This window comes from Trichechus manatus, unplaced genomic scaffold, assembly GCF_000243295.1.
Source record: "Trichechus manatus latirostris isolate Lorelei unplaced genomic scaffold, TriManLat1.0 scaffold00112, whole genome shotgun sequence".
Taxonomy (NCBI): domain Eukaryota; kingdom Metazoa; phylum Chordata; class Mammalia; order Sirenia; family Trichechidae; genus Trichechus; species Trichechus manatus.
Genome location: NW_004444048.1, coordinates 6,701,013 through 6,715,255, shown reverse-complemented (window position 1 = coordinate 6,715,255; position 14,243 = coordinate 6,701,013). Strand labels below are relative to the sequence as shown.

At 38.1% G+C, this 14,243-nt stretch overlaps 1 protein-coding gene across 10 annotated transcripts in view; it reads right to left on the bottom strand.

Moving 5' to 3' along the window:
- Positions 1 to 3,914: 3,914 nt before the first annotated feature.
- CCDC91 (coiled-coil domain containing 91) overlaps positions 3,915 to 14,243 on the bottom strand; it is a 432,308-nt gene continuing 421,979 nt past the window's right edge. For all 10 annotated transcript variants that reach the window (XM_023738058.1, XM_023738055.1, XM_023738059.1 and 7 more), the window contains one exon: positions 3,915 to 5,045. In XM_023738058.1, coding sequence (XP_023593826.1) covers positions 4,935 to 5,045 — 111 coding nt within the window. In that variant the 3' untranslated portion in view covers positions 3,915 to 4,934. The remainder of the gene's footprint in view (positions 5,046 to 14,243) is intronic.

Genomic DNA, 14,243 nt, shown 5'->3' with positions numbered 1-14,243 from the left:
TGTTGTGGGGTTGTTAACCAATGTCATAAAACAATATGTGGACTACTGTTTCATGAGAAACTATTTGTTCTGTAAGCCTTCACCTGAAGTACAATTAAAAAAAACAAACAAACAAACAAATCAAAAAACAGTGTCTTCCTTACCTGAGCATAAATGTAGGAAATGCTATGTAAACAGAGTTAAAGAAATCATACAGAAGGCAAAGAAAGCTTAGATATAAAACATCTGACTACTTCTATTTGAGACTTGGGGTTCACATTTCAGGAAAAAATAAACAACTATTACCTTTGTCATAGCACAATACTTGATCATCTAATTCTCTTAGTGAAATCTACCTGAGACGGTTTCTTTTCTCTGCATAACCAGAGCAAAAACAGAATACAGTTCTTAATGTGGAAATCTATATTTGAATATCATTGAAACAGATTATTTGCTAATTTAGTATGGAAGAATTAATGTGCTCAATTAATCAAAATTCTATGCCAAGATTATACATCTCAGTTACCTTTAAGGCCAGCTCTGTGGAAAATAAAGTACTGCAGTAATCCAAAAGGATATATTATTGCACATGGCGCGTGTTCTGCGAATACTCATAGACTGTAGGTATCAATTTATTCTAAATTACTTCAGACAATTAGTTTATGTTACTATCAAAGTTGGAACCCCACTGAAAGAAAAAAAAAAGAAAACACTCTGTGGTGGCAGAGGGTGAAGGAAAGGTGTAAAGTATTATATTCTCTTGACATTTCTGCTATCTGTCAATCCCTGGATCTTAGCTTCAGTGACCTCCTGGCTTCATTCTTATTTAAATCATATCTGAATAACTTGTAAAAGTATCCTGTGATTTAAATTTGATGACAAAGAGAGTCAAGTGATTTTATATAATGACAGTATCATTGTTTTATTGGCTTGTTCATGAATTAAAAGCTTCCATTCCTTTTAACTATACCGCATTTCAAGTCAGTGGCCCACTTGTTTCGACTTCTTGTTTAAATTTCTATGGGAAAACTGAGTAGTTATTAACATTTAAAGGTTCTTGATAAATACTATTTGTCATGGATTGAATTGTGACCCCCCAAAGTATCTGTCAACCTGGCTGGCTCATAATTCCCAATACTGCATGACTGTGTACCATTGTGTAATATGATGTGATTTCCTTATGTATTGTAAACTCTATATATCATTATGATGTAATAAGATGGATTAGCGGCAGTTATACTGATGAGGTCTGCAAGATTAGATAGTCTCTTAAGCCAGTCTCTTTTGAGATATAAAAGAGAGAGGTGAGCAGAGACACATGGGAACCTCATACCACCAAGAAAGCAGTGCTGGGAGCAGAGCGTGTCCTTTGGACCTGAGGTTCCTGTGCAGAGAAGCTCCCAGACCAAAGGAAGATTGATGACACAGACCTTCCTCCAGGGCCAACAGAGAAAGTGTTCCCTTGGAGCTGATGCCTTGAATTTGGACTTGTAGCTGATTGGACTGTGAGAGAATAAATTTCTCTTTGTTAAAGCCATTCACCTGTGGTATTTCTGTTACAGCAGCATTAGATGACTAAGATAGAATTTGGTACTAGGAGTGGGGTGCTGCTCTAATCGATACCTAAAATGCAGAAGTGGTTTTGAAATTGTGAATGGATAGAGGGGTGGCAGCAGCAGAGGACCAGCAGCAGAAGCAAACCTGCAGCAGCAGAGAAGTGGCAGCAGCAGAACCAGAAGACCAGTGCCAGACAGCACTGGAGCTGACCCATGGAGTGAGAGAGTTGAGTGCCTGTGCACAGGAGGCTTCCTGGCAGAGTAGGGTGCCTCTGGGCACTTAGTTGGTGGAGGTACAGAGCTTTGGAACACTTCCAGCAGGCAAGATGTGGACATGAGGCCCGAGGGCCAAGAGGCCACAGGAAGCAGAAGCTGAAGAGACAAGAACACAAGAAGCCAAGCTGCCTCAGGCTCAAAAGTTGTAGCCAGGACCTCAGAGGTTTCAAAGGGTGGAGCCATGGCCTCTGGTGTTCCTAAGGGTGGAGTTGCCACTCAGTTGGACTAGGAGAATGGTGAGCCTAAAGCCGAGGGAGTACTGTTGCTGTTCCAGTGGGCCTGGAAGGTGGACTTGAAGCCCAGGGCCGAGGGGCCTCCACTCAGAATCTGGAGAGTATGGCCAATACCTAGAGTCTGGAGGGCAGGGTCATTGTGTAAATGGCCTCAGAAAACAGAGGATTATTTTCAAGCCTTGAGGGCTAATGTAATGTGTTCAGCTAACTTGCCTGGTGCCTGTTATGCCTTCTTTCCCACCAATTTCTCCCATTTGTAATGGAAATGTCTAACTTGTGCCTGTTCTGCCACTGTACCTTTGGAAGCAGATAACCTGTATTCTAGATTTCACAGATGAAGAAGAATTTTTGGATTTTGGACTTGGAGTTAAGACTTTTGCTATGATATGATGAGATGAATAGGTTTTGCATGTTGCAAGGACATGAATTTTTGGGGGCCAAACGGTGGAATGTCATGGATTGAATTGTGTCCCCCTAAAATATCTGTCAACTTGGCTGCTCATGATTCCCAGTACCGCATGATTGTGTATCATTGTGTAATCTAATGTGATTTCCTTATGTGTTGTAAACTCTATCACTATGATGTAATAAGATGGATTAGCGGCAGTTATACTGATGAGGTCTATGAGGTCTACAAGACTGGATAGTGTCTTAAGCCAATCTCCTTTGCAATATAAGAGAGAGAGGTGAGCAGAGACACATGGGAACCTCATACCACCAAGAAAGCAGTGCTGGGAGCAGAGCGCATCCTTTGGACCTGAGGTTCCTGTGCAGAGAAGCTCCCAGACCTAAGGAAGATTGATGACACAGACCTTCCTCCAGGACCAACAGAGAAAGTGTTCCCTTGGAGCTGATGCCCTGAATTTGGACTTTTAGCTGATTGGACTGTGAGAGAATAAATTTCTCTTTGTTAAAGCCATCCACTTGTGGTATCTCTGTCATAACAGCACTAGATGCCTAAAACACTATTGTAAACATTTAGGGGGTCCGAAGTGTGGAACCACTTTGCAGAAAGCCACTTGGTCTTTGTTCTGAGCTCTTTTGAGTCATACCAACACTGAGGCTAATGAATCAGGGGTGACCAGATCAAAAGGGATGGCCTGAGGGCTCGATGCTAAGCCTCACAAGGCATGATGTAATCTACCATGGTCATGTGGTGAGGGGATAAAGGCTGTGGAAGATGGAGGCTCAAAGAGCTTCCTGGTTGGTAAGAGTGAATATCTGCTCTCAGGACAGTAGCATGTCCCCTTGGAACATGGAAGCTCCATGCTGTGACTCCTCCCAGACCTCACCTTATATGTCTCTTCATTTGCATCCTTTTTTGTTACATTAAAGCTGTTATTGCAGGTATGGTGTCTCCTGTGAGCTCTGTGAGTTGTTCTACTGAATTATTAGACCCAAATGAGAAGGAGAAACTGGCTGGCCTAAAGTGGAGGGAGTTGCATGGACTCCTGAGCTTTTAGCTGGTACCTGCTGACCTGACCCTAGGTGGCTAGGGATGAGGGAAAAAGGGCTGGCTGGTCTGAAATGAAGGTAGTCATGCGAACTTCCAGGTTTGTGGCTGGTACCCGATGACCCATCCCCAAGTGGCTGGGGTATGAGAGAGAGAAGGGCTGTGTTGGTAGGTGGGTTCTGAACTGAACAGGGAAGGGAAGCTGAGATTTCCACAGGGCACAGCTGGTGTGTTGAGTGGAATTTATTATCTACCACACAATTTGGTTTCAGAAGTGGATGATCTTAGTCTCCCTGGACTCGTTTGCACAACTGGCATAGTTGGCAGGATTTGCCAAGGGCAGACCCTGACAGCACAGGGGGATGTATATATAAGCACCATTATACCAAACAAGGAAAAAAAAAAAAAACCCAAATATGTTTTGAAGCTGTTTTTATTACATTGCAAAATCCCAGAAAAGTATAAAGACATGAAGTTGAAGCATTTCAAAAAATAAGATAAAACATTTGCATACAATTTAATAATATTTTAGTTTTGATGTTAGAAATACTCATGATTTCACATTTACTCACACTGCTCATAAATTGTATGTTGTGAAGTATTGGGAAACTATCGCATATTTCTTATATTTGAACCCAAATTCCTAAAAATGGCTGAGTTATATTCTTTTTTCTAGAGATCAAGTTCAAGGTTCTACTCATAAGAAAAATTACTTTATTGATTGATTCATAATGCCTTTGAAGAGCAGAAATATGAAATAAGCACATATCACATATATGTCCCCCCCCTTTAGTTTAAGTGGTAGATCAGATCAAGGCTGAATTAATATAATAATCTTTAGTGTTTTTTTTTTTAAACGTATTATCTGTTTACAGGAGACCAATAAAAATACATTGATTCAGATGCAGAGAAGAGGTTTGATAATATCAGAATGATTCTCTATCATATCTGTGTTTTATATCCAAGTTATATAGATAAATAGGTAACGTTGAAATCCATGCTATTTCTATCCTAAAAATCAAATAAATGTATGGTTACATTCTAGCATCTTATTAAGAGTCATCAGGAAACAAGATATTTGCTACTTTTGCCAAATTCAATATAATGGGTCACCAGAGGCTATAAAGTTCACTTAACTTTTAATAATGTGGCACTTTTCAATGGCTTTGGGTCTTATCATACTTTCTGCTACTACTACTACCACTACCACTACCACCACTACCACTAAAATAACAGAAAAAGTAAACGAGAAAACAAAAGAAAATAAATTAGAGCACTTGATAGTTCTTCCAAATATTGTTTTGGTTCATCCTTGAATTAGAATCACTTCTCCAAGATTTGGAAAGAAAACAAAAGCATCTTTATAGTTCACAGCATGTATATTAGAGGTCCAATGATTTATCCATTGCCAGTGTGGGCTACCTTGTCAGATTCTCTTTACTCAATATCAACCGGTTCTGTAGCTATTAAAGCACTTAACTGTTTCTGGGCACAGGAGAGGAACAGTTCCAAACTGGACAGGCTTCTTTGGCGGATAACTTGATCAAGCTGTTGATTTTGTTATTAAAGAGAGAAAGAGAGAGAGAAAATACACTTAGTTGGGTGATAAAGAATATTATTTCACAGGAGTCCACTTGAAAGACCTTTTCAGATGATACAATTTAGAAAATCAAATTGTGCATTAAACTAAGTGAAAATTATGTCAATATTTCTAGCCTATCATCTATAGTAATCATAATTTTATAATTGATGCTGGCATTCAGTTATTGTAGAAATAAACCATGTGTTTGAACAGAATGATTCTGGAAAATATAAAACAGTATAAAAATGCCAGTTCTTAATGAATGTGCATGCCAAACATTCACAAAGATCACATAAATACCACAGATGCAAGTAACAGAAGAAATACGCAGTAAGGATAAATAGCATAATTACATCATGCACATGGTCCAACAGAACAAATGCTAAGTGAGGAAATCAACAATTTCCTGAAATTAGAGAAAAGTTCTTGGGGAAAATATATTATGGTGTTGAAAATTATTTGACCTGGTCCTCCTGCTGAGGTAGAGAGTTTCTAGGGTTGTTTTAATGTATCAGTAATAAATTCATATAGTGAGCAAAACAGGTGGTTTAGTAATTGAAGTCATTGGGGTTATATACAATAAAGAACTTTCTAGGAGATAAGGATTGTTGAATGTATCAAGAAAAATTTCTAACTCTTCTGCCCTAAAAAATATGCCCATAGTGTAAAAATAACCAATGAAAACATATTGCCCACAGATTATAGAACAATGGAGGAACCCAAAGGAAAGCCAAATAAATTCCATTTCACAATATATGCCTGTCATATTTATGTAAAAATTAAAATATTCTTTCTAGCAATCCCCCCTCAAAAAAGAAAAACAAAAAACAAAAACCTCAAATCAGAATTGTTAAGTTTCACTTCTATAATTCACTGATATTCAAAATAACTGAGACACAGGAAGATTATAATTTGAAGTATCTTAAGAGTTAATTTAAAAAAAAAACAAAACTATGCATTATGTTTAGCAGAAAGCCCACATAAAAAGACTCTACTGTATCTTCTGAGGATTTGCTGTTGCTATTCTAGTTGGACGTTAACATTCTTGCACTCAAACTGCAGAACTGTGTCTCCCCCACAGTATGCAGTACCTGATATCTCTGCTGTTTTTATGGTATCTAGATGCTGCTTTTCTAGCCTGGTCCTTGCGGGTGTTGGGAGTCTTCCCTGCATGTGTGTAATTTGGTCGGTTAACGGTTTTGGCAGAGTATAGATTTTGGGACTCATCTTCTCTGAGGTCCCCTTACATGTATGGATTCCTCTTCAATTTCCAGCTACTCTGCTAGCCTTGGGCTTTGTCCTATGACACCTCAAGCCAATAAAGCTTTATGCTGCCCAAGCCACCTATGCTTAGAGAACGTACTCAGTTAAAAAATCAGCAAACTTACAGCTCTCAAGAGTAGGTCCCTCTCTAGTCTCTGCTGCTTTTTCGCCTGTCTCCCTGGGATCTTGCTTGCACACGCACAGTGTAGCTTTGAGCCTGGGCTTTGGGCAGAGCTTATGCTCAGATTTTGGGTCTCACTCCTGTAATTTTCTCCTTTCCAGGATTCCCCATTTACATTTCCAGTTGCTCTCCTAGCCCCAAAGTCTCTTTCCCATCAGAAATACTGTAGTATTCTGCTGGTCATTTTCTGCTGCCATAATCATAAGAAGTGGGAGTCCTCCCAGGCCAGAAAGCCACAAACTTTCAGTCCTCACGCCTTCCAGTTGCAGTTTTCAAGAATATACTCTCCTCTGGCTCCTCTCGACCTTTGGATACTTTCTGGCATTTAAAGATAGATTAAAAAGATTATTTGTCCCAGATCTTATAACTGTTAACTGTGGGAAGACTCACACAACCATTTTATTCCATCATCATTACTAGAAGTTCTTCCTATCTCATTTTTAAAAAATTGCTTAACTGTATCCATAGTTTATTAGCCACTCTCCTGTTGATAAGCATGTAGGTTTATTCTGTTTTGTTGTTTTTATAGTAATCAGGCACTTTCCAGCCTTGAGTGCACTTTCTTTAGAACATGTTCAAAGGTTTCTCTTGAAGAGATTTCAATACATGAAATTTCTAGGTCATAAGATTTGCATATAGTAAATGTGTTAGATATTGCCATACTGATTTCCAGAAGACACCAATTAATCAGTCCCATCTGCAGTGTGTGAGAACGAGATTCCTGTTTTTTAAGCATCATTTCCCACTGTATATTTCCAATTTAATATATATAACAGACATTTTAATATCTATTTTAAATGTCTTGTACTGATAGGCATTTGGATAGTTCCTAATCTTTTGCTATTATACTCAATGCTGTAATGAGCATCCTTCAACAAAGATCTCTGTATATACATGCTAGTATACCTTGTAGAAACTGTTTGAGCCAAATAATATGTAATCTGCAATGCTAATTCTATCATGAATCAAGTTTCCAAATATGCATGAATTTCCCTTTAGGCTATACATGGATTAACACAGTGGCTGCAACAATGGGCTCAAACATCAACGATTGTGAGGATGGTGCAGGACCAGGCAGTGTTTTCTTCTGTTGGACATAGGATCACTGTGAGTTGGAACCGACTCAACGACACGTAACAACAACATCCTATTCCCTTGGATAATTTACCTACCCCTGCGCTAATATAATCCTGTGTTAATTACCTCAGCTTTATAATAAAAACATATGGCATATCCCCAATATAAAATATTTCAACAGAATGTAAGTGAGTGAACACTTCTAACAAAATAGTCAAAAAATGAAGTGATCAGATTACAGGCAGTGTGATACTTTTTTTTTCATAAAGCACAAAAGAAACATGCAAAATTCAAAAGCGTATCATTTTGAGTTACATAAATGCAATAAAACATTTTTTTAAGTTACTGCAAAATACATGTAACACACAATTTGCCATTTTAACCATTTTTAGATGTACATTTCAGTAGCTTTAACTGCATTAACAATATTGTGCAACCATCACTATTATCTATTTCCAAAACTTTTTCATCAACCCAAATGGAAACTTTGTACCCATTAAACAATAACTCCCCATTTCACCCTTTCTTCCTGCCCATGGCAACACTAATCTACCTTCTGACTCTATAAATGTGTCTATTCTAGATATTCCATATAAATCATACAATATTTGTCCTTTGTGTCTAACATATGGTTTTCAAGGTTCATCTATGTTGTAGCAGGTATCAGGACTTCATTACTTTTTATGGCTGAACAATATTCCATTGTATGCATATACCACGTTTTGTTAATCTATTCATCTGTTGATGGACACTTGGGTTGTTTCTATCTTTTGACGATTGTGAATAATGCTGCCGTGAACTTTAGTGTATAAATATTTGAGTCTCTGTTTTCAATTCTATTGGGTAAATATGTCCTAGGAATAGAATTGTTGGGTCATATGGTAATTCTATGTTTAACTTCTTGAGGAACTGCCAAACTGTTTTCCACAGTGGTTGTACTATTTTCCATGCCCACTAGCAACGCACAGGGGTTCCAATTTCTCAGCATCCTTGCCAACACTTGTTATTTTGTGGTTTTCTCATATTAGCCATCCTAACTGGTGTTAAGTGGTATCTCACTATGATTTTGATTTGTGTTTCTCTATTGACTAATGATGTTCAGCAGCTTTTCATGTACTTATTGGCTGTTAATATATCTCTTTTGGAGAAATGTCTACTCAAACCTTCTGCTCATTTTAAATTGGATTGTTTGTCTTTTTATTGACAAGTTGTACACATTCTTTATGTATTCTGGATACTAAACCCAAGTCAGATATATGATTTACAAATATTTTCTCCCATTCTGTTTGTTGTCTTTTTGCTTTCTTAAAGCACACAAGTTTTTAATGTTTATGAAATTCAATTTATCTACTTTTCTTCTGTATCTTGTGCTTTTAGTGTTGTATCTAAGAAACCACTGCCAAATCTAAGGTTATGAAGACTTACCCCTATGTTTTCTTTGAAGAATTTTATAGTTTTAGCTCTTATATTTAGGTCACTGATCCATTTCAAGCAATTTTTGTATACAGTGTGAAGTACGAGTCTAACTTCATTCTTTTGCATGTGGAAATCCAGTCTTCCCAGAATCATTTGTTGAAGAGATTTATCTTTCCCCACTAAATGGACTTGGTTGTAAAAAATCAAATGGCCATTAATGTATGAGTTTATTTCTGTACTCTCAATTTTATTTTATTGGTTTACTTGTCTATCCTATGCCACTGCTGAAGTTTTGGAGCAAGTTTTGAAATCAGGACATGTGAGTCCTCCAAGTTTATTCTTCTTTTTCAAGATTGTTTTGACTATTCAAGCCCCTTACAATTCCATATGAATTTGAGGGTTGGCTTTTCCATTTCTTCAAAAAGGCTGTTGGAATTTTGATAGGGATTGTACTGAATGCGTAGATCACTTTGGGTAGTACTGGTACCTTAATGATATTAAATCTTCCACTCCATGAACACATGATGTCTTTCCACTTATTTAGATCTTCTTTAATTTCTCTGATAAATATTTTGTACTTATCAGTGTACAAGTGTTTCAGTTCCTTCGTTAAGCTTATTCCTAGGCATTTTATTCATTTAGATGTTATTATAAATGGAAACATTTCTCTTTAAGAGAAGGAAAGCATGCAATCAAAACCAAAGACATTGTATCTGGAGGGTGGAGTCACGCAGGCTAAGATACACACATCCAGTTTGGATGTGGCTTCATGGATGTTTGTTTTACTATTATGCTTCATAACTTATGTACGGGTATTACAGATGTTATCTTTAATGACTCAAAGTCATTCAGAAATTCCACAAAACAGTCAAGAGTTCCATTAAAAACAAATTTGATTTAATAGATTAGAATTTATGGACATCAGATAAAGGAGAAACTTTTCTCCCTGTGAGAGCATATAACACAAACTCACAATCTGTAACAAACTTTCAACCTGTGATTTCTAATTAGTAACATAATAATCTGGATTTATAAATTCAGGATGAATATTCTATAATTTAAAAAAAAAAACAAGAATATGTATAAGGACAAAAAAGTTTGATAAATTTTTACTTAAACATACCAAGCACTTCTCTTGGTTGTGTTAGAAGCTACTCTGGAATTAGTGACTATAAAGATGATTGACATACTGGCTTTGGGTTTAGGCAGTGGCCAAGACTCACTTCATATCTTTCACCACGTCTCCCCAGAACTAACTGAAGGCAAGAATCCATTAAACAAACAAGAGCTCAACACTTTAAGAAGCTCTAAGGTGGTACTGGTACATTGTGAGTAAGGAGATAGAAAATGGGCCATCAAAGAGCTGAACTTGTGACCCCATTTAGTGGGTCTTTCCCATGCATGTGAGGGTAATACTTGTGATCTTTCTCTTATAAGGATATTGAATTCCTCTCCCTGAAACAAATACATCAGATTGATGTTCTTGGCGAATGCCTAAATTTCAACAATTTCTGTTTTATTAGGTACGATCTTATTATCTTTTATTGAGGCAAGGAGAATTTTGGCAAAATATTCAACTTTTTTTGCCCCCTGACAGTAGGATTTAGTTCTGTATTTGTGACTCTCACCTCAAAGTGAATCTAAGATTTGCATTCTATGACATAATGCTGATAAATATTATGTCCAGAGTAGCGGCGCAAACATTTTGGATATGGGATTTACTCTTTATAACAGGGCAGATATAACTGCTTTGTTTTCCCTTCCATTTTCTGTTGTTTCAGCTGCTGTTTAGCTCTTGCAGATACCTGAATAAAACCCTGGAAATTCTGATGTCTGTGAAATAAATACCTGGGCTTTATAAATCTTTTTTTTCCTCTTTGTCATTGTTTCAGTTTGCTGACATACTGCTGAAAGCCATTTGGAAGCATAATACTTATTAAAAGTTGTTAATTTTAATAAGCTTTTTGGGGAAAAAAGAATGCATTACTCCCCAATATTTCCATGTATTAGATTTACCTTTCCATTAGCATTTCTTGCCATAGCAAAAGAAAAAGAAAACATCTCTAGACCTTAGCTTTTAATTCTCAGTCACCAAAACACAATATGAAGGATGATGAACTTATACTGGTCTAAAGAGTAAAGTTTAAATCAAGTATAAACAAATCTGGTTTATTTTATTGGCGCTATATGTTAAGAACACTGTTTAGGGAGGTGTGGCCAACATGGCAAAGTAGTTAGACGCTTCCTATATCCCCCTTACAACAAAGACCTGGAAAAACAACTGATCTGATTTTATATGCATATCTAGGAGCCCTGAACAAGGCAAAGTTGAGGAATCTGTCTGAGTGATAGCGGAGAGGCAGATGCTTTGGAAGAGGCAAAGAGCTCCAGAGCCACGGCAGCGAAATGGCAGCGCTGCAGCCACGCTGGTCCGCAGTGAAGCAGGTTAACAGCTGTACTGTGCGCGTGCTCGGGAAGCAGTTTCCACATCGAGAGAGACCCGGCAGCGGCGATTCTGCTCGGACACTCCGAACCAGTGAAAAGCAGCTCCCAAGAGGCTAAGGTAAGTACATGCGTGCACCCTTTCCAGGGATTAAAAAAAAAAAAAGCCCCTTTGGGAAAAGCCTCTCTCCCTTTTACCTCCTCCCTCCGCACTCTGCACCGGGAGTCCACTGGGCCGGAAGCAGATCCCAAAAGGCGCCCGGACCCATTCTCCTGACCTTGGAGAGGGAACAAATAAGCTACTGGCTCCCCTAAGCCAGGAACACAGGGTCGGCACAGCTCCTTTGCTAGGCACAAGTAGCAGGGGTCCGCAGACTCTGAGTGCCTTATACCCCTGTATAGACTTGTGGGGACCCATTTTAACAGCATTAGTCCTCACTACCACAGTACAACAGGGCAAACATCTGAAGTTTAACTTCAACTCCTTCAGCTGTGAACTGGCAGATTTGTGACCCTTGAAACAGCCCTGTCCCTTAAGTAGGCACTTTTATCGATCTGCAGCAGGGGCTTGAGGACTGGTGATATCACCTAAAGTGCCTAGTCACCTGCTACAGGAGTCCAAGAAAAAGTGGTGCCCTCAAGTCTTTACAGCCAACAGAGAGGGGTGTGCATAGTCCGGCTGCAAAACTCACCTACCTACTCACCCTAGAGAATAGGAACACGCTTTCCTTTCAGACTTGAAGGGGCAGCCGTTGGCCCCCTGCCTGGCTCAGCGCGTGATCCCCTACCACAGCCAAAGTCCAGTGCCTGCACCAATCACCCATGCCTCTCTAGGACTGGGGGTGAAAGCCTGCATCACACACTTGGTGACCGACCGCCTGAACACCTGAGCTGAACCCATACAGGAAAATTTAACGGACTCCATGTACACATACTTAGTTACAGAACTAACTACCTGGTGACAGAACATTAGACATCCAAAGGTGTCAAAAATCAAACTAGTGCACATGAGCAGGCTATTTGGGCATATCAAAACAAAACAAAATAAAAAGCTAGGTCTCACCAAACAAATACAAAATCAAATTGTAATAAATTATTGATGGTTCGGAGACAATAGTCAATATCAAGTCACATAAAGAGGCAGTCCATGATGGCTTCAGCAAGCTCCCAAAATAATCAATAAATTCTCTGGAGGAAGAGAACTTCTTGGAATTAACAGAGGCAGAACACAAAAGATTAATATACAGAACTCTTCTAGAAATTAGAAAGGAAGTTCGAAAGAATGAAGAAATAGCCAGGGAACACACAGACAAAGTAGTAGCAGAACTTAGAAAAGTTATTCAAGAACATAATGCCGAATTTAATAGGCTGCAAGAATCCACAGAGATACAGCAATCAGAAATCCAGAAGATTAACAATAAAGTTTCAGAATTACACAACTCAATAGAAAGTCAAAGGAGCAGAATTGAGGCAGTAGAAGTTAGAATTAGTGACACTGAAGATAAAGCTCTTGACGCCAACTTATTTGAAGAAAAATCAGATAAAAGAATTAAAAAGAATAAAGAAACTCTAACAGTCACGTGGGACTCTATCAAGAGAAATAACCTACGAAAGATTGGAGTACCAGAACTGGGGGGATAAGAGAAAATTGTTGAAGATTTGTTGACAGAAAACTTCCCTGATATCATGAAAGATGAGAAGACATCTATCCAAGATGCTCGTCGAACCTCACATAAGGTAGATCCCAAAAGAAAGCCAACAAGACACATTATAATCAAACTTGCCAAAACGAAAGATAAAGAGAGAATTTTAAGAGCAGCTAGGGATAAAAGAAAAGTCATCTACAAAGGAGAGTCAATTAGAATCGGACTACTCAGCAGAAACCATGCAGGCTAGAAGGCAATAGGATGACATATATAAAGCCTTGAAGGAAAATAACTGTCGGCCAAGAATTATATATCCAGCAAAACTGTCTCTCAAATATGATGGTGAAATTAGGGCATTTCCAGATATACAGAAGTTCGGGGAATTCGCAAAAACCAAACCAAAGTTACAAGAAATACTAAAGGGAGTCCTACGGTTAGATAATCAGTAACACAAGCTAACAATGCAAGACTAGAACACAGGAGAGAGCAACCAGATACTGACTCAGATATGGATATTGAAAATACATCAAAGCTGAAACATTGAAAATAGGGAAACAGATATCAATATGTAAAAAAGGATAATATTAAAACAAAAAAGAGGGACTTAAAAATGGAGACATTGATTTTTTTATATGGAGGGGAAGTTAAGGTGATATAAAGTATTAAAAGACTGGTATAAACTCAGAAAAATAGGGGTAAATATTAACGTAACCACAAAGGACTCTAACAATCCTACAAATCAAAATAAAAAAGTAGAAAAACATAAAGACCCAGCAAACACAAAATCTACAACAAAGAAAAAGATGAAAAAAAAAGAAAAACGACCCAGCACAGAAAATTGAGGAGAACAAAGAAACTGTGAACAACACACAAAAAGAGATATCAGGATGACAGCACTAAATTCATACCTATCAATAATTACGCTGAATGTACATGGACTTAATGCACCAATAAAGAGACGGAGAGTGGCAGATTGGATAAAAAAGCATGATCTATCTATATGCTGCCTAGAAGAGACGCACCTTAAAGACACAAACAGGCTAAAACTCAAAGGATGGAAAAAAATAGATCAAGCAAACAACACTCAAAAAAGAGCAGGAGTGGCAATATTAATCTCTGACAAAATAGACTTTAAAGTA